A 21752-nucleotide genomic window follows, 5' to 3' on the forward strand; every position below is an offset into this window, starting at 1 on the left:
GTGGTGCCTGATGGGAGTATTCATCAGCCAATACCTGCTCTTAAAATAAATAATTTTAAAAACAAAACCAGCTTGAGTTTCCCTGTATTTTTGATAACCAGCTAGGAAAAACTGACATCTGTGGGCTGCAACCCTCAGCTGTCAGCATTAGCAAGGCTGGTTATTAAAAATAGAGAAGTCCCCATGCGGTGTTTAAATTTTTTTTTAAATAAACAATTATAAAAAACAGCGCGGGGTCACCCCCATTTTTGACAACCAACCAAGCTAAAGAAGACAGCTAGGGGTGGTATTTTCAGTCTGATAAGGGCTATGGATATTGGCCAACAGCCTAAAAATAGCCGTCCAGAAAAAGCACATCTATTAGATGTGACAATTTTAGCATTTTTGCCCAACTCTTTCCACTTGCCCTGTGGCAGTGGTAAGTGGGGTTCATATTTGTGGGGTTGTCACTTTTGTATTGTCCAGTCACATTAAGCCCACAGCTTAGTAATGAAGAGGCATGTATAAGACACCTATTCATTACTAATCCTATAGTTATATTGTAAATGAACACACAGCAAGACTAAAGTTCTTAATTTGAAATAAAAAAACACATGTACTTTAATTAAAACTAATAAACACAGTTATACTCGCTTAACACCCATTCCACAGAAGCCAAAGTCTCTCATAAAAAAATTAAAAACAACCATATCCCTCACCTGACCATTTTGTCCCACGCCATAATCCATGTCCGGTGATACAGTTTTTAACTTGGACGGTGCCAAGAAGTGACTGTAAAGACTCAGAACCACTTGGGAATGAGCTGCTGCGAGCTCAGCCTCAGTGATTAGCGGTGACATCATAGAGGTTATTCCAGGCCACTGAGGTTGTGTTCCCAAGCTTTTACTGTGGTGAACTCTGAGTTCACTGCTAGCACACACAGTGAGACATTTTCTCACTGTGCTGGCAGTGATCTCACTGAGGTCCCTACAGTTCAAAGGCCTGGCTGGGAATGCAGCCTCAGTGACCTGTCAAATAACAGCATGTGAACCGCGGCTCTCTGACCGGCAGTAATGATTTTAATGCCAATCAGAGGCAATGTTTGCTGTGCTGTCATGCATATAACAGTGTAGGAAACACCCCCATGCTCAGACTGCCAAATCCAAACAGTAACAAGGACTTCCTTTTAATCCAGATATGGATTTTAAGTTCTTTTTGTCAACAGGCCATATCAATAATTGAGCTTCAGTCACTATAAAATTGGTAATTACAATCAAAATATTCTGAATACGTTTCTTAAGCTTTAAAAAAAAAAAGTCATGGACGCCTGTTTTTTGTTACTGACTGCGCAAAAAAAGTGCCCTATTTTTCTTGACTGTCCTGGAACTTCTGGAAGGTTGTCAAATTGTAGTTCACTTTATGCTGATAAACTGAGTGAAGTCAGGTATTGCAGAATGAGGCTGTACAAGGAGAGGCTGAGTGAATGGATGTTCTGCAGTATGGTGCTCTATGTAAAAGGACAGAGGAGGAATGAAGTGCAGGATAGGACAGTGCATCAGAGGAGTGGTGCAGGGCTGGGATTTTTCCCAGTTCACCCTGGTTTGATTCAACTGTAGCAGTCTCTCTAAAACTGATACTAGTGATGATATCTGCAGGTTGGTGCTGCTAGGACATAGGAGCTGTAATTAGCTCTATTCTCTCACCTATGCATAACATTTTCTAGTGATGCAGTGGTATGAGGTGGTCATAGCATCATGCTGCTGCCATTATGCCACCAGGGCCTGGAGTGCAGACACAAAAAGGACAAAAGCAAAGGCGAATGCTCCTTACTAGGCCATAAGATTGAAAACTAAATAGCAAAAAAAATGGAACTATGCAGAGAAGAGACACCGCGGAGAGGAAACAGTGGAGTGGGGGACATAGTGATGTGGGATAGCATCAAGGCCATTGTTCATAATGGAGGGTGATGTGGAGGCAATATTTTACAGGAAAGGTTAGGATAGAGGTCATGTATCTTAGGGGACAGTGTGGTAGTCATTGTGTTCAGGATAAACAGTGATTGGAAATCATTTATCCAGTGCACAGCATGGGTGGATATTTTTATTCACGGGCACCATGAGGACATTTTTTTTTTTTTTTTTTTTTTTTAAGGATGTGCTTCAGAAGAAGGAGAAAAAGAAGAGAAAAGTCTGCAGAGACTAGTTACGATTGTAAAAAGTCAGCATAGTACTTGGATCAGATGGAGAAGAAAAGAAACTCCATTCAGAAAATATAGCATCTATAAGTTTATTTGTGATACTGACTGCGTCAATTACCGTATGTACTTTGGTTCTTGTTTGGTCTGCAGTCTGATAATGGTTGATAAACAAGTATATCCTTACCATTGTTAAGGTCATACTGAAAGTTGCAGGTTCGAGAGATAGAAATATTAATATACATGATGGGGGTTGACTTGACATTGCTGTCAATCCCTGTACTAAGCTTGGAGCTGTATTCATGTACAGATTATGGTTCTGTTGCGGTTTTCCTTCTTTAGCTATATTCAAACACTAATGGTTCTTGTGCTATACAAAATGTAGTAATTAGTGATGAGCAAGCGTGTTCAGATAAGGTGTTCTCCGAGCACGCTCATGTGCAAATAGAGTATCTTTGGTGTGCTCGAATACTAATGTTCGAGTCACCGTGGTTGCATGTCTCGCGGCTGTTCGACAGCAGCAACACATTTAGGTATTACCCATTTGTTAGGCAATCCTAGTCAGTCAGTCTTTATGAAGAGCGCAATAATAATTATAACCAAAACAGAAGATATAACATATGACCTGTAACTGGACCCAGTGCAGGGCAACAGGTGGACACGCCAAACTATATTATATAATGAAAAAGCAGAGCATATAATCAAAAGATATTGTATAAAAAATACCATTTTATTGAAATCTCAGAGGAACACTCACATGTATATAAGCACCAAGTAAAACAGTTACAGAGTTTCATAAGAAAAGAGTGCGCTGCAGTAAGTTACACCAAATTCATTAAGAGTTGTATGCCTAATAAGTTTTGTGAATTCCTACAACTGCTATGCGCCACTGCCAGAAATGTTACTACAATTACGGATTATAGTTAGTGATGAGCGAACATACTCGTTACTCGAGATTTCTCGAGCATGCTCGGGGGTCCTCCGAGTATTTTTTAGTGCTCGGAGATTTAGTTTTTCTTGCTGCAGCTGAATGATTTACATCCGATAGCCAGCATAAGTACATGTGGGGGTTGCCTAGCAACCAGGCAACCCCCACATGTACTTATGCTTGCTCTCAGATGTAAATCATTCGGCTGTGGCCAGAAAAACTAAATCTCCGAGCACTAAAAAATACTCGGAGGACCCCCGAGCATGCTCGAGAAATCTCGAGTAATGAGTATATTCGCTCATCACTAATTAAAGTATATTTCTGGTGTAATTTACGCCACATTAGTTGCATAAATTATGATGAATTAGTTGAAAATGCTTGGTTACAACTATTCTGACTCCAGCTCAAGCCACTTTTCTGAAAGTTGCCGGGTTGATGTAAACACACCAAAAATCTAAGACATTTTTTCTTTACTTTGAGTTGCACCAACAGTGACATGTCAATGTGTTTTAAGCCACAATTAAAAAAAAAACAACAAAAAAAACCACTTAAAGTTCCAGGCCTAACGGGTGTTATATTTCACCCATTCCCAATATATGCAAAATCTGAAAGTGGCATTTAAGCGATGCACCAAATCAAACTGGCATGAAAAGTCATATTGCCAGGTAATTTTTACCATGCACTGAACACTGTAAAATGAAAAACAAAAATTTGAACAGGGTGAAGTACAATTTCACATTTCATTTTGTCACACGTGAATGACATCACAACTCCAAAAACCAAGCCCTATGTTGATATGGAAAAGTAATGGCTCTTACAAGGGAAAAATAACTTGAGTAACATCAAGGCCTTTAAAAAACTGAATCATATCTTCCATTGTTACGTTGAATGGCAGCCCATAACAAGATACATAGACATCATTAGAATATGCATCCTTTTTGTCATACTTCTGTACATATGATTGTTAAGCTTTGACACACTGTTTTGATTTCCTCCTTTCTTCGCCATTTCCGATCGGCTCGTATCACCAGAAGTTAGTACAGCTGGATGCTTTGGATTTTTGTTAGTTTTACGGCTCATTTCCAGAGTTCTCTGCATTTCTGTCTTGCTGCCAAGCACGAGAGTCACATGCAAGTTCTTAACGACACCGCCATTCCGACTCATGGCTCGCCTGGCATCTTCATCTGTTGCAAATATGATAAATGCCTCACCAAGTTTTCCACCAATAATATGCACTCCTCCATCAGGAATTTTCAAACTACAAAAAAAATGACGAATGTCAACAGTACTAGCAGAAACAGGGAGCCCCTGTAAGTGGATCACTACAGCCATTTTTAAGGGTCTGAAAGATTGTCACCAGCTTAATGCCCGAGGCTCTAGGAAGCTCATCAATTTCGAGTGTGCGGCCGCACTTTTCACTGCTGGGGTGAGAGATTTGCTAAATTCCTAGAGCCTCGGTCATTAACTGGTGACAATCTTTCAGACCCTTAAAAATGGCTGTAGTGATCCGCTTACAGGGGCTCCCTGTTTCTGCTGGTACTGTTGACATTTGTCATTTTTTTTTCTGGTTTGAAAATTCCTGATGGAGGAGTGCATATTATTGGTGGAAAACTTGGTGAGGCATTTATCATATTTGCAACAGATGAAGATGCCAGGCGAGCCATGAGTCGGAATGGCGGTGTCATTAAGAACTTGCATGTGACTCTCGTGTTTAGCAGCAAGACAGAAATGCAGAGTACTCTGGAAATGAGCCATAAAACTAACAAAAATCCAAAGCATCCAGCTGTACCAACTTCTGGTGATACGAGCCGATCGGAAATGGCGAAGAAAGGAGGAAATCAAAGCAGTGTGTCAAAGCTTAACGAATCATATGTACAGAAGTATGACAAAAAGGATGCATATTCTAATGATGTCTATGTATCTTGTTATGGGCTGCCATTCAACGTAACAATGGAAGATATGATTCAGTTTTTTAAAGGCCTAGATGTTACTCACATTATTTTTCAACTGCGTGAAAACGGTCTTAAGACTGGAATTGCCTTTGTGAAGTTTGCAAGTGCAACTGATGCTGATGGAGCTCTTACAAGGGAAACCAAAATTGGCCAAGTCAGAAAAGGTTTAAAAATGCTACATTAGTAAAACTTAAGTTCATTTTGTTTTAATCCAAAAAGGTAACTATTGTAGTAGAGCATCAAGTAAAAATTTGAATCACAAGTACTTCTCTAGGAAATATAATCTGTGTATGATAAATTCACAAGAGTATCTGATTTGTACACTCATACACTTCATATGTATATATATTGTATGCCAGATTAATTTATATTGAACTTCATAAAATTAATATTCTAACATAGTCCATTTCAGCAAATTACATTTACCTAGCGGACGCTTGCCCAACATTAAAGTATTTCAGCACCATATGAGGAGGCAAATACCTTAGATTTTTACATTTGGGGAGCCTGGATGCGATCAAGTGCAAAAAAATATATATCTGGCATTGGTGCACAGCTAAAAGGGTCACAAAAGATTTTTTGTAATACAGTAAAAAAAAAAAAGTTAAATTATAATAAAATATCCAGCTATATATGCACACACCATCTTCAACACATTGAAATTGCAAAACCAAGAAGGAATAGTAGTGGGCCTCAGAAAATCACAGCAGTTTAAAAATATGCAAATAAAAAAATATTGATTTATTCAGCACCATGTGCAGAAATGAAACGTATGTACATACTGTTGCAATCAGTGAGGTAGCTGCAACCCTCTAGTTTCTATTACAGTTACACCAATTGCTCGGCGTTACATTGATTTGGTGATAGAGACAGTGGTTATTTTTCCAAATTGTCCCAGAAGACTTTTTTCAGCAGAACAATGTCAATCAGCATGTTCAGGCTACTGTGACCTGCAATGTCTCTAGTCAAGCATATCTGTGACATCATTGGTCAAATCTTTCAAGGGGAGCTGCCAGCGGAAGATTTTGATGATTTACGTTCCAAAGTGCATTCAGTGTGGCAGAACATTACTCAGATAACCATTAATAACCTCATTGATTGCATACAAAGGCGTGTAAGTGCATGTATACTGAATAAATCAAGATGTTCTTAAAACTTTTTCATTTTTTCCATTTTCATATCATTAACCTGGCTATCGATCCTGTGATGTTTATCACTCCAGAACTACTCCTTCTTGGTGTTCAATGTTGAGCAGCATATAAATATTTTATATACACTCACAAATGCATAGCTTACTTTAGGCAGAAATGTAAACATGTCATTTCTCCAGGGGTTCACAGAAAAGGTTTCTCGGTGAAGCTGTATTAATGAAAAGGCTTCTGTACATGTATAAACATTACTTCCATATAGCTTTATTCCCATGTGTAGGTACAGTATTGCTAGGTCTGGGACTACATTGACACCGCTACCTGAAAATACTTTAAGAAGCAATATAACAAACTTCCACAAATATTCGCATAAATTATTAGTCACTTAAAACCCTAATTTACATAAGTGTGTCTAATCCATATAGTGGTTAATCTCAATTTTTTTGGCTAAAATGAAAGGGTTTAGTCCAAATGATAAGGAACAGCAGCAAAAATACAAACTATCTGTAAGTGGATTCCTTCTTGCCAATTTATCCTTAAGTGTTCATACTGGTGCTATGTTTTGTTCAGCAATACAAGCCAGCATGTACATTATCTACAGTGGGGGCCCAGAAGAAAGAACACATTTACAAAAACAGCAGAATCTTTCAAGAAAGTAATGCTAATACACAGTGCAAGGAGAATGGTCTCACCCTGTCAAAAGAAAAATGAGACAATTGACACTTGGAACAGGAGAATGCAAGCCATTTTCAGAGAATTGACAGTACAATACAATGTGCTTTCTACACAGCTTGCAATGTGTGAGCACCTATACAACGTCTCTAATGTAGATCTCATATCCTAGCACAGAAGAAAAGCCATTTCATTTTGTTACGGTTGTAGGCATTCACATGACAAAAACATTTCTCAGCTTGAAAAAGTTATACATTATTCTTTAGAAAGCTGCGCAGAATGTGATATTTATATTACAGATGACATAATACAAGTCATGATTGGTCTCGTATTTTTAGATTAACCCCTTCATGACCCAGCCTATTTTGACCTTAATGACCTGGCCGTTTTTTGCAATTCTGACCAGTGTCCCTTTATGATGTAATAACTCGGGAACGCTTCAACGGATCCTAGCGATTCTGAGATTGTTTTTTCATGACATATTGGGCTTCATGTTAGTGGTAAATTTAGGTCGATAATTTCTGCGTTTATTTGTGAAAAAAATGGAAATTTGGCGAAAATTTTGAAAATTTTGCAATTTTCACATTTTGAATTTTTATTCTGTTAAACCAGAGAGTTATGTGACACAAAATAGTTAATAAATAACATTTCCCACATGTCTACTTTACATCAGCACAACTTTGGAAACATTTTTTTTGCTAGGAAGTTATAAGGGTTAAAATTTGACCAGTGATTTCTCATTTTTACAACAAAATTTCCAAAACCATTTTTTTTAGGGACCACCTCACATTTGAAGTCAATTTGAGGGTTCTATATGGCTGAAAATACCCAAAAGTGACACCATTCTAAAAACTGCACCCCTCAAGGTGCTCAAAACCACATTCAAGAAGTTTATTAACCCTTCAGGTGTTTCACAGCAGCAGAAGCAACATGGAAGGAAAAAATGAACATTTAACTTTTTAGTCACAAAAATGATCTTTTAGCAACAATTTTTTTATTTTCCCAAGGGTAAAAGGAGAAACTGGACCACGAAAGTTGTTGTCCAATTTGTTCTGAGTACGCTGATACCTCATATGTGGGGGGGAAACCACTGTTTGGGCGCACGGCAGGGCTCGGAAGGGAAGGAGCGCCATTTGACTTTTTGAATGAAAAATTGGCTCCAATCTTTAGCGGACACCATGTCGCGTTTGGAGAGCCCCCGTGTGCCTAAACATTGGAGCTCCCCCACAAGTGACCCCATTTTGGAAACTAGACCCCCCAAGGAACTTATCTAGATGCATAGTGAGCACTTTAAACCCCCAGGTGCTTCACAAATTGATCCATAAAAATGAAAAAGTCCTTTTTTTTCACAAAAAAATTATTTAAGCCTCAATTTTTTAATTTTCACATGGGCGACAGGATAAAATGGATCCTAAAATTTGTTGGGCAATTTCTCCTGAGTACGCCGATACCTCAAATGTGGGGGTAAACCACTGTTTGAGTGCATGGCAAGGCTCGGAAGGGAAGGCGCGCCATTTGACTTTTTGAATGGAAAATTAGCTCCAATCGTTAGCGGACACCATGTCGCGTTTGGAGAGCCCCTGTGTGCCTAAACATTGGAGCTCCCCCACAAGTGACCCCATTTTGGAAACTAGACCCCCCAAGGAACTTAGCTAGATGCATAGTGAGCACTTTAAACCAACAAGTGCTTCACAGAAGTTTATAACGCAGAGCCGTGAAAATAAAAAAATAATTTTTCTTTCCTCAAAAATGATTTTTAGCCCAGAATTTTTTATTTTCCCAAGGGTAACAGGAGAAATTGGACCCCAAATGTTGTTGTCCAGTTTGTCCTGAGTACGATGATACCCCATATGTGGGGGTAAACCACTGTTTGGGTGCACGGCAGGGCTTGGAAGGGAAGGCACACCATTTGGCTTTTTGAATGGAAAATTAGCTCCAATCATTAGCGGACACCATGTCGCGTTTGGAGAGCCCCTGTGTGCCTAAACATTAGAGCTTCCCCATAAGTGCCCCCATTTTGGAAACTAGACCTCCCAAGGAACTAATCTAGATGTGTGGTGAGCACTTTGAACCCCCAAGTGCTTCACAGAAGTTTATAACGCAGAGCCATGAAAATAAAAAAAAATTTATTTTCTCAAAAAATTTTTTTTAGCCCTGAATTTTTTTTTTCCCAAAGGGTAACAGGGGAAATTGGACCCCAATAGTTGTTGTCCAGTTTCTCCTGAGTACGCTGATACCCCATATGTGGGGGTAAACCACTGTTTGGGCACACGTCGGGGTTCGGAAGGGAAGTAGTGACGTTTTGAAATGCAGACTTTGATGGAATGCTCTGCGGGCGTCACGTTGCGTTTGCAGAGCCCCTGATGTGCCTAAACAGTAGAAACCCCCCACAAGTGACCCCATTTTGGAAACTAGACCCCCAAAGAAACTTATCTAGATGTGTGGTGAGCACTTTGAACCCCTAAGTGCTTCACAGAAGTTTATAACGCACAGCCGTGAAAATAATAAATACGTTTTCTTTCCTCAAAAAAAATTTTTTTAGTCCTGATTTTTTTATTTTCCCAAGGGAAACAGGAGAAATTTGACCCCAAGAGTTGTTGTCCAGTTTCTCCTGAGTACGCTGATACCCCATATGTGGGGGTAAACCACTGTTTGGGCACACGTCGGGGCTCGGAAGGGAGAGAGCACCATTTTACTTTTTCAACGCAAGATTGGCTGGAATCAATGGTGGCGCCGTGTTGCGTTTGGAGACCCCCTGATGTGCCTAAAAAGTGGAAACCCCTCAATTCTAACTCCAACACTAACCCCAACACACCCCTAACTCTAATCCCAACCCTAACCACAACCCTAACCCCAACACACCCCTAACCCTAGTCTTACCCCTAATTCCAACCCTAACCCTAAGGCTATGTGCTCACGTTGCGGATTTGTGTGGATTTTTCTGCAGTTTTTGAAAAATCTGCAGGTAAAACGCACTGCGCTTTACCTGCTGATTTACCGCGGATTTCCAGTGTTTTTTGTGTGGATTTCACCTGCAGATTCCTATTATGGAGCAGGTGTAAAACGCTGCGGAATTGCACAAAGAATTGACATGCTGCGGAAAATACAACGCAGCGTTTCCGCGCTGTATTTTCCGCACCATGGGCACAGCGGATTTGGTTTTCCATAGGTTTACGTGGTACTGTAAACGTGATGGAAAACTGATACGAATCCGCAGCGACCAATCCGCTGTGGATCCGCAGCCAAATCCGCACCATGTGCACATAGCCTAATTCTAACCCTAATTCCAACCCTAACCCTAATTCTAACCCTAATTCTAACCCCAGCCCTAAGTGCAACCCTAGCCCTAAGTGCAACCCTAGCCCTAAGTGCAACCCTAGCCCTAAGTGCAACCCTAGCCCTAAGTGCATCCCTAGCCCTAAGTGCATCCCTAGCCCTAAGTGCATCCCTAGCCCTAAGTGCAACCCTAGCCCTAAGTGCAACCCTAAGTGCAACCCTAGCCCTAAGTGCAACCCTAAGTGCAACCCTAAGTGCAACCCTAAGTGCAACCCTAAGTGCAACCCTAAGTGCAACCCTAGCCCTAAGTGCAACCCTAAGTGCAACCCTAAGTGCAACCCTAGCCCTAAGTGCAACCCTAAGTGCAACCCTAAGTGCAACCCTAAGTGCAACCCTAGCCCTAAGTGCAACCCTAAGTGCAACCCTAAGTGCAACCCTAAGTGCAACCCTAAGTGCAACCCTAAGTGCAACCCTAAGTGCAACCCTACCCCTAACCCTAATGGAAAAACAATAAAATTAATTAATTATATTTTCTATATTTTATTATGGGGGTGATAAAGGGGGGGGATTTATATACTATTTTTTTTATTTTGATCACTGTGATAGAACTTATCACAGCGACCAAAATGTGCAGGAACGAATCTGCCGGCTGGCAGATTCGGCGGGCGCACTGCGCATGCGCCCGCCATTTTCCAAGATGGCGGCGCCCATGAAGAAGACGGCCGGACACCGGGAGGGACATCGGAGCTAGGTAAGTATGGGGGGGTGGGATTGGAACACGGGGGGGGGGGATCGGAGGACCCGGGGAGCGGACAGGAGGACCGGGGGAGCCGACAGGAGGGAGGAGGGGAGCGGAACGGAGATCGGGGCAAAAAGGACGACTGGGGAGGTGATCGGTGGGGTGGGGTGGGGGCAGATCGGGGTCTCCAGCCATGGCAGATGCTATTGCAGCATCGGCCATGGCTGGATTGTAATATTTCACCATTTTCATAGGTGAAATATTACAAATCGCTCTGATTGGCTGTTGAAAGTGAAACTGCCAATCAGAGCGATCATAGCCACGGGGGGGTGAAGCCCCCCTGGGCTGAAGTACCACTCCCCCTGTCTCTGCAGATCGGGTAAAATGGGAGTTAACCCCTTCACCCGATCTGCAGGGACGCGATCATTCTGTGACACAGCATATGCGTCACAGGTCGGATTGGCACCGACTTTCATGACGCATACGCTGTGTCACAGGTCGGGAAGGGGTTAAAGAACATTGATTTATGAGGATTTTCTATACACACGATAAGAAATCACTAGATGACAACATTCAATAGCGCTTATGCAGGTGGTAAATTAACTTAAAATGAAGTTAACAACAATAGTGTGGTGATTAGTGTTGAGCGATACCGTCCGATACTTGAAAGTATCGGTATCGGAAAGTATCGGCCGATACCGGCAAAGTATCGGATCTAATCCGATACCGATACCCGATACCAATACAAGTCAATGGGACTCATGTATCGGACGGTATTCCTGATGGTTCCCAGGGTCTGAAGGAGAGGAAACTCTCCTTCAGGCCCTGGGAATCATATTAATGTGTAAAATAAAGAATTAAAATAAAAAATATTGCTATACTCACCTCACCGAGGGAACCGGCAGCGTTGTTTGCTTAAAATTCGCGCTTTTCTTTCCTTACGTGAAGTCCCGGCTTGTGATTGGTCACGTGCCGCCCATGTGGCCGCGACGCGACCAATCACAGCAAGCCGTGACGTAATTTTAGGTCCTTCAGGATTTTAAAATTACGTTCTGGCTTGTGATTGGTCGCGTCGCGGTCACATGGGCGACGCGACCAATCACAAGCCGTGACGTCACGGGAGGCTGGACACGCGCGCATTTTAAAATGCGCGCTTGTCCTGCCTCCCGTGACGTCACGGCTTGTGATTGGTCGCATCGCGTCGCGACCAATCACAAGCCAGAACGTAATTTTAAAATCCTGAAGGACCTAAAATTACGTCACGGCTTGCTGTGATTGGTCGCGTCGCGGCCACATGGGCGGCACGCGACCAATCACAAGCTGGGACTTCAAGTAAGGAAGTAAACGCGCGAATTTTAAGCAAACAACGCTGCCGGTTCCCTCGGTGAGGTCCAGGCTGCGTCGGAGAGGTGAGTATAGCAATATTTTTTATTTTAATTCTCTCTTTTACACATAATTACTATTAATGTTGTTTCGATACCGATACCCGATACCACAAAAGTATCGGATCTCGGTATCGGAATTCCGATACTTGCGGTATCGGAATGCTCAACACTAGTGGTGATGTGTTGGGGGCGGGATTATGTGTGGTGATGTGGGGGGGCAGGATTATGTGTGGTGATGTGGTGGGGATGTGTTGGGGGGGCGGGATTATGTGTGGTGATGGGGTGGGCGGCAGGATTGTGTGTGGTAATGTGGTGGGGGGGCGGGATTATGTGTGGTAATGTGGTGGCGGGGCGGGATTATGTGTCGTGAGGTGTTGGGGGCATGGGATTATGTGTGATGATGTGGTGGGGATGTGTTGGGGGGGTGGGATTATGTGCGGTGATGGGGTGGGGGGCGGGATTATGTGTGGTGATGGGGTGGGAGGGTGGAATTTTGTGTGGTGATGGGGTGGGGGGTGGAATTGTGTGTGGTGATGGGGGGCGGGATTATTTGTGGTAATGTGATGGGGGCGGGATTATTTGTGGTAATGTGATGGGGGCGGGATTATGTGTGGTAATGTGGTGGGGGGCGGGATTATGTGTGGTAATGTGGTGGAGGGCGGGATTATGTGTGATAATGTGGTGGGGCGGGATTGTGTGTGGTAATGTGGTGGGGGGCGGGATTGTGTGTGGTAATATGGTGGGGGGCGGGATTGTGTGTGGTAATGGGGTGGGGGGCGGGATTGTGTGGTAATGGGGTGGGGGCGGGATTGTGTGTGGTAATGTGGTGGGGGGCGGGATTGTGTGTGGTAATGGGGTGGGGGGCGGGATTGTGTGTGGTAATGGGGTGGGGGGCGGGATTGTGTGTGGTAATGTGGTGGGGGGCGGGATTGTGTGTGGTAATGGGGTGGGGGTGGGATTGTGTGTGGTAATGGGGTGGGGGCAGAGCTACTCTGCAGGGGGTGAGATTAGCGAGTAATCACGATGCCTCATATATATAGATTACTGAACACTAAACTAAGGAACTTGTCATGCGGAAGAGGATATCCAATTTATTGGAGCTGATCAGATTGACATTTTTTTGAAGGAAAATGGACAGTAAAACTTGCATTTATCCATTATGATCCCTGGTGTTTGTAGTCCAGAGAGCTGTCCTATTCAGTGACTTTCAGTCTCCCCTGTATGATGGTGCATGCAGAGACCGCTGTCAGTCTCTACATACTGGAGTCCAGTGGGCAGTCCTACTCAAAACACAAAGGATGAATAAAATACAGGTTATGCTGATTTTTTTTCCAACCAACCCATATATTATTCAGCTTAGCTTCTGCATGCTTTATACCATGCTGTCCACTAAAGATGAACAAATCAATTGGACATCCTAGATTTCCTGTAGGTGCTGATGAATTTGAACAATGAGCGATGCTCAAAGACATCTGTCGTCATTTATACAAGGTAGTTGATTGTACCAGTTAGACTGAATGGGCTTTCCCCAAAATACCTTGCGATTTCTCTTCTCCCTTGTGTGATAAGCATCAGTTACTTGCAAGAAGCAAAATTCCGCTTTTGTCTTGCTGCTAATCGCATGCCAATAAATGTGTAAGGTGGCTCAGAATGCCCAGAGCACAGACCACCGAACACCGACATCTTTTCTTCCAATAAATAGCTTGTGTTTTCTCCTGTTGTCTACTTGACACATTTTATCACGGACAATTCCCACTTCTTGTTCCTCTTACAACCTTTTTCAAATTATATGTTAAAAGCCTGCAGTGAACAGAGAGAGGTCATATGTGGATATGGGGCAACATGACTGCCGCTGATTATCCTGAACAAGGGCTGTCCAGTCGCTCTCTCAGATTTCACTTCCAAAATTACTGAGACCCTTAAACACATTAAAAGCAGCATACACTGTTCGGTAAGCTCAGTCACATAATTTCAGGACAATTGGATAACTAGTGTCAACTATTGGAAGTAGCAATCGTAAAAGTCAATATCGACAGTTTAATGAGCCTTGCCATATGACTTAAGATAGAAGCCAAACCAGATACTTATGTGGAAAGGCTCATTAAAGTGTCTGTATTGACTTTTTGATTTGAACTCTAGTGCCACCTATTAGAAGTAACAAGTCCTCTCCCTCTCTGAAGAGACAATTTACCTATTTAATTTCCCAGAGGAACATTGCATGGCCTTTAAATCTCCTTATGCTTGCTTGGCAAACTCCACAATGAGCGATGTTAACTCTTAGGAACTCCTAGGACAATTATACTAATTGCAATTTTGAAAAAATTGCCAATCCTGGTGAATTAAAATTTTAACAGGTTCTATCATCATCACTATGGTCCACAGACTGTACATACAATACAAAGTGGCTAAATAAATAATGAGGTTCTCATTCAATACTTTACGTTAAGAAATGCCTGGTTTAATATTTAAGTATTAAATTCGGCATACAAAATTACTACTACTTAACCCCTTTCTGACATAAGATGTAATATTCCAACCATGTGACCTGGGTCTACTGTATCTGACCAGGGACGGATTATTACATCTGCACGATCACCGGCGCACACGGGGGGTGTGCTGAGGATCGCCGCCAGGTGTCCGCTGATTCTGACAGCTGACACCTGGCACTAAGTGCCAGGAGCTGTCACACACCGCTCCCGGAAGTTTTACCCACAAAATCCTGTGATCGAATGAAATTGCAGCATTCCAGGAGCTGGCAGAAGCTATGCTTTTGGATCGCAGACCCTGCGGAATGCACTGGTCCCTTTAATTTCCATGGTGACACGATGTCATTATGACAACATCTGGGTCACCAGAGGTAGGAAACTTGCTGATCAAGCGCAGTGCATGATTAGCAAGTTTCTCTGTTAGTTCAGAGCTGACCGTTTCTACAGAATGGGGATTCTGCTGCATCCCAATGCTGTACAAGCGATCAGACTGCAAAAAATCTAAAAACATTAAAAAAATAAATAAATTAACCCCTTTCTGGCATTGGACGTACTATTCTGTCCATGTGACCTGGGGGTGTGCGGCCGATCGGGGCTGGGTGTCAGCTGATTGTCACAGCTGACGCCTGGTACTAAGTGCCTGGAGTGGTCACAGACAGCTCCCAGCACTTTAACCCCGGAACACTGAGATCAAACATGACTGCAGCATTCCAGAGCTGGCACAGGGGCTGACAGCCCCTCTGCCTTTGGATCGGAGACCCCACGGCATGCCGTGGGGTTCCGATCGCTGCCATGGAGACTCGATGTCGTCATGACGACATCCTGTCTCCACAGCTGAGAGACTTCCTATCATGTGCAGGGCATGTCAGGAAGTCTCTAAAGTTAGTGCACAGAAGCTGCAGCACTGACCGCTTTTATAGCATGCAGATCTGCATGCTATAGAAGCGATCAGCCTGCAAAAACTGAGTGTCCCATAGTGAGACACAGTGTAAAACTATGAATGAATAAATAAATTGGAAAAATATTTAAAAATAAAAAATATTTATTCTAATCAATAAATAAATATGTGAATGAAAAAAATATATAAACAATAAAAGTACACATATTTGGTATCCTGGCCTCCGTAACGACCCGACCTATAAAATTGTCCCACTAGTTAACCCCTTTAGTGAACACCATAAAAAAGGGCAAAAAACAATGCTTTATCGTCATACCACCAAGCAAAAAGTGGAATAACACGCAATCAAAAAGACAGATATAAAAAAACATGGTACCGCTGAAAACATCATCTTGTCCTGCAAAAAACAAGCCGCCATACAGCTCCATTAGTGAAAATAAAGTTATAGCTCTCAAAATGAAGCAAAACAAAAATAATTATTGTCTATAAAATAGTTTTTATTGTCTAAAAGCGCCAAAACATAAAAAAAAAAACTGGATAAATGAGGTTTTGCTGTAATCATACTGACCCGAAGAATAAAACTTCCTTATCAATTTTACCACACACAAACCGCATAAACCCCTCCCCTGATAAAATAATTCCTGAATTGCTGGTTTTTGTTCATACTCCCTCCCAAAAATTGGAGTAGAAAGTGATCAAGAAATGTCATGTGCTTGAAAAAGGTACCAATAAAAACGCCAACTCATCCCACAAAAACAAGCCCTCACATGACTGTGGGCCAAAATATGGAAAAATCATAGCTCTCAAAATATGGTGATGCAAAAACTATTTTTTAAAAGGTGTCTCTTAGTGTGACAGCAGCCATACATAAAAACCCGATATAAACTTGGTATTGGTGTAATTGGACCAACCCGAAGATAAAGTCGCCTAATCACTTATACCACACGAGGAACGGCGTAAAAAATAAATAAAACCAATTCTTCATACGCTGTTGATTTTTTCATTCTGCCTCCCAAAGATCGCAGTAAGGTCCAGCGCACATTTATCCTGCGCTCTGCATCGGGGTTTCTGAGTAAATCTCTGATATACATAATTCAGATGAAACCCTCTAAAGAAGATTCCTTATAATGTGGCAGATGGAGGAACTGTAGATGCAGTCTGACCTGTGATCCGGCGCAGTCGATCTTTTTAGGATTGCATAAAAGTGCTGTTGGCAACAGTTTTGTGCACTTCTGAAAAGAAGCACACCACTGAACAGAGAACAGATGGAGTCCAGAGTAATTCTGGTGCCTCATTAAAGGGAATGGATCCCTCGGGGGTTTCATCTGAATCACGTCACTCAGAGATTTAGTTGCAAACCCCAAAATAAGTGGTCAGCGTAGAGCGCTGGATAACTGATTCCAAAAATTATGTAAAATGTTCCCAATAAAAGCTTTAACTCAATCCACGAAAAAAAACAAATCCCCAGTCAGATCGATAATCTGTTAATGGAAATATAGGGGAGTTCCATGTTACTAGTAGTACAAAGGCTCTGGAAAAGCGAAATGGCTCCTCACTCGCCAAAAGAAATTCAGCATATTCTCCGCTCTCAAATCCAAATGCCCCCCTCTCTAATGAGCCCCTGTGTGTACCTAAACTAAATATTACCTCCACATTTGGCATTTCTGAAGTGATGAGACCCCACCTAACTTACAGGTGCATGCCTCCAGAAGCACGGGCTGGGTATAACATACTGATCACTACAGTATACTGGTCACTACCATGGAAGCTTCAGTAGGCAACATTAATTGCGGCTTGTTTCTGGAAAATACCCATGGAGTCAAAGTTATCACTACACCTGTAGATAACATTCGTGATGAGCGAGCACTAAAATGCTCGGGTGTTCGTTGCTCAGGTCGAGCAGATTGGAATACTTGGGTACTCGACCCGAGCAACGAGCCCAATGTAAGTCTATGCGAGACCCGAGTATTTTTACCGTGATCCCCCGGGGGTCCTTTTAACCCCTTCATGACCCAGCCTATTTTGGCCTTAATGACCTTGCCATTTTTTGCAATTCTGACCAGTGTCCCTTTATGAGGTAATAACTCAGGAACGCTTCAACGGATCCTTCCGGTTCTGAGATTGTTTTTTCGTGACATATTGGGCTTCATGTTAGTGGTAAATTTAGGTCGATAATTTATGAGTTTATTTGTGAAAAAAACGGAAATTTGGCGAAAAATTTGAAAATTTTGCAATTTTCACATTTTGAATTTTTATTCTGTTAAACCAGAGAGTTATGTGACACAAAATAGTTAATAAATAACATTTCCCACATGTCTACTTTACATCAGCACAATTTTGGAAACAAATTTTTATTTTGCTAGGAAGTTATAAGGGTTAAAATTTGACCAGTGATTTCTCATTTTTACAACAAAATTTACAAAACCATTTTTTTTAGGGACCACCTCACATTTGAAGTCAATTTGAGGGTTCTATATGGCTGAAAATACCCAAAAGTGACACCATTCTAAAAACTAAACCCCTCAAGGTGCTCAAAACCACATTCAAGAAGTTTATTAACCCTTCAGGTGTTTCACAGCAGCAGAAGCAACATGGAGGGGAAAAATTAACATTTAACTTTTTAGTCACAAAAATGATCTTTTCGCAACAATTTTTTTATTTTCCCAAGGGTAAAAGGAGAAACTGGACCACGAAAGTTGTTGTCCAATTTGTCCTGAGTACGCTGATACCTCATATGTGGGGGTAAACCACTGTTTGGGCGCACGGCAGGGCTCGGAAGGGAAGGAGCGCCATTTGACTTTTTGAATGAAAAATTGGCTCCAATCTTTAGCGGACACCATGTCGCGTTTGGAGAGCCCCCGTGTGCCTAAACATTGGAGCTCCCCCACAAGTGACCCCATTTTGGAAACTAGACCCCCCAAGGAACTTATCTAGATGCATAGTGAGCACTTTAAACCCTCAGGTGCTTCACAAATTGATCCGTAAAAATGAAAAAGTACTTTTTTTTTTTTCACACAAAATTTCTTTTAGCCTCAATTTTTTCATTTTCACATGGGCAACAGGATAAAATGGATCCTAAAATTTGTTGAACAATTTCTCCTGAGTACGCCGATACCTCATATGTGGGGGTAAACCACTGTTTGGGTGCACGGCAAGGCTCGGAAGGGAAGGCGCGCCATTTGACTTTTTGAATGGAAAATTAGCTCCAATCGTTAGTGGACACCATGTCGCGTTTGGAGAGCCCCTGTGTGCCTAAACATTGGAGCTCCCCTACAAGTGACCCCATTTTGGAAACTAGACCCCCCAAGAAACTAATCTAGATGCATAGTGAGCACTTACAACCCCCAGGTGCTTCACAGAAGTTTATAACGCAGAGCCATGAAAATAAAAAAATTATTTTTCTTTCCTCAAAAATGATTTTTAGCCCGGAGTTTTTTATTTTCCCAAGGATAATAGGATAAATTGGACCCCAAATGTTGTTGTCCAGTTTGTCCTGAGTACAATGATACCCCATATGTGGGGGTAAACCACTGTTTGGGCGCACGGCAGGGCTCGGAAGGGAAGGCACGCCATTTGGCTTTTTGAATGGAAAATTAGCTTCAATCATTAGCGGACACCATGTCGCGTTTGGAGAGCCCCTGTGTGCCTAAACATTAGAGCTTCCCCATAAGTGCCCCCATTTTGGAAACTAGACCTCCCAAGGAACTAATCTAGATGTGTGGTGAGCACTTTGAACCCCCAAGTGCTTCACAGAAGTTTATAACGCAGAGCCATGAAAATAAAAAATTATTTTTCTTTCCTCAAAAATTATTTTTTAACCCACAATTTTTTATTTTCCCAAGGGTAACAGGAGAAATTGGACCCCAAAAGTTGTTGTCCAGTTTCTCCTGAGTACGCTGATACCCCATATGTGGGGGTAAACCACTGTTTGGGCACATGCCGGGGCTCGGAAGGGAAGTAGTGACGATTTGGAATGCAGACTTAGATGGAATGGTCTGCGGGAATCATGTTACGTTTGCAGAGCCCCTGATGTGCCTAAACAGTAGAAACCCCCCACAAGTGACCCCATTTTGGAAACTAGACCCCCCAAGGAACTTATCTAGATGTGTGGTGAGCACGTTCAACCCCCAAGTGCTTCACAGAAGTTTACAACGCAGAGCCGTGAAAATTAAAAATCATTTTTCTTTCCTCAAAAAAGATGTTTTAGCAAGCAATTGTTTATTTTCACAAGGGTAACAGGAGAAATTGGACCCCAATATTTGTTGCCCAGTTTGCTGTGAGTACGCTGATACCTCATTTGTGGGGGTAAACCACTGTTTAGCGCACGTCAGGGCTCGGAAGGGAAGTAGTGACATTTGAAATGCAGACTTTGATGGAATGGTCTGCGGGCGTCACGTTGCATTTGCAGAGCCCCTGATGTGCCTAAACAGTAGAAACACCCCACAAGTGACCCCATTTTGGAAACTAGACCCCAAAAGGATCTTATCTAGATGTGTGGTGAGCACTTTCAACCCCCAAGTGCTTCACATAAGTTTATAACGTAGAGCCATGAAAATAAAAAATAATTGTTCTTTCCTCAAAAATTATGTTTTAGCAAGTAATTTTTTATTTTTGCAAGGGTAACAGGAGAAATTGGACCCCAATAGTTGTTGCCCAGTTTGTCCTGAGTACGCTGGTATCCCATATGTGGGGGTAAACCACTGTTTGGGCGCACGTCGGGGCTTGGAAGGGAGGGCGCACCATTTGACTTTTTGAACGCAAGATTGGCTGGAATCAATGGTGGCGCCATGTTGCGTTTGGAGACCCCTGATGTGCCTAAACAGTGGAAACCCCTCAATTCTAACTTCAACACTAACCCCAACACACCCCTAACCCTAATCCCAACTGTAGCCATAACCCTAATCACAACCCTAACCCCAACACACCCCTAACCACAACCCTAACCCCAACACACCCGTAACCCTAAATCCAACCCTAACCCTAATCCTAACCCTAATCCCAACCCTACCCACATCTGTAACCCCAACACAACCCTAACCCTAACCACAAGCCTAATCTTAACCCTATTTCCAACCCTAGCCCTAATTCCAACTCTAAGGGTACCGTCTCACATAACGATTTACCAACGTTCACGACCAGCGATACGACCTGGCCGTGATCGTTGGAAAGTCGTTGTGTGGTCGCTGGGGAGCTGTCACACAGACCGCTCTCCAGCGACCAACGATGCCAAGGTCCCGGGTAACCAGGGTAAACATCGGGTTACTAAGCGCAGGGCCGCGCTTAGTAACCCGATGTTTACCGTGGTTACCAGCGTAAAAGTAAAAAAAAAAAAACGTACATACTCACATTTCGGTGTCCTTCAGGTCCCTTGCCGTCTGCTTCCCGCTCTGACTGAGTGCCGCCGTACAGTGAGAGCAGAGCGCAGCGGTGACGTCACTGCTGTGCTGTGCTCTTACTTTCCGGCCGGCAGACAGTCAGAGCGGGAAGCAGATGGCAAGGGACCTGAAGGACACCGAAATGTGAGTATGTACGGTTTTATTTTTTTTACTTTTACGCTGGTAACCACGGTAAACATCGGGTTACTAAGCGCGGCCCTGCGCTTTGTAACCCGATGTTTACCCTGGTTACAAGCGAACGCATCGCTGGATCGCTGTCACAACGATCCAGCGATGACAGCGGGAGATCCAGCGACGAAAGAAAGTTCCAAACGATCTGCTACGACGTACGATTCTCAGCAGGGTCCCTGATCGCTGCTGCGTGTCAGACACAGCGATATCGTATGGATATCGCTGGAACGTCACGGATCGTACCGTCGTAGCGATCAAAGTGCCACTGTGAGACGGTACCCTAACTCTAATTCCAACCCTAACCCTAAGGCTATGTGCGCACGTTGCGGATTCGTGTGAGATTTTTCCGCACGATTTTTGAAAAATCCGCAGGTAAAAGGCACTGCGTTTTACCTGCAGATTTACAGCAGATTTCCAGTGTTTTTTTGTGCGGATTTCACCTGCGGATTCCTATTGAGGAACAGGTGTAAAACGCTGCGGAATCCGCACAAAGAATTGACATGCTGCGGAAAATACAACGCAGCGTTT

At 42.8% G+C, this 21752-nt stretch overlaps 2 protein-coding genes across 5 annotated transcripts in view; one reads left to right on the forward strand and one right to left on the reverse strand.

The window, feature by feature from the left end:
* Positions 1 to 21752, reverse strand: part of OCA2 (OCA2 melanosomal transmembrane protein) — a 685962-nt gene that overhangs the window by 440309 nt on the left and 223901 nt on the right. The window lies entirely within an intron of this gene.
* On the forward strand, positions 4534 to 5237 carry LOC143817560 (RNA-binding protein 12B-like). Its single transcript, XM_077299054.1, is given in 2 exon segments — positions 4534 to 4657; positions 4659 to 5237. Coding segments are annotated over 2 exon segments (642 nt in total). The 5' UTR covers positions 4534 to 4594.

This window comes from Ranitomeya variabilis, chromosome 3 (assembly GCF_051348905.1).
Source record: "Ranitomeya variabilis isolate aRanVar5 chromosome 3, aRanVar5.hap1, whole genome shotgun sequence".
NCBI classification, from domain to species: domain Eukaryota; kingdom Metazoa; phylum Chordata; class Amphibia; order Anura; family Dendrobatidae; genus Ranitomeya; species Ranitomeya variabilis.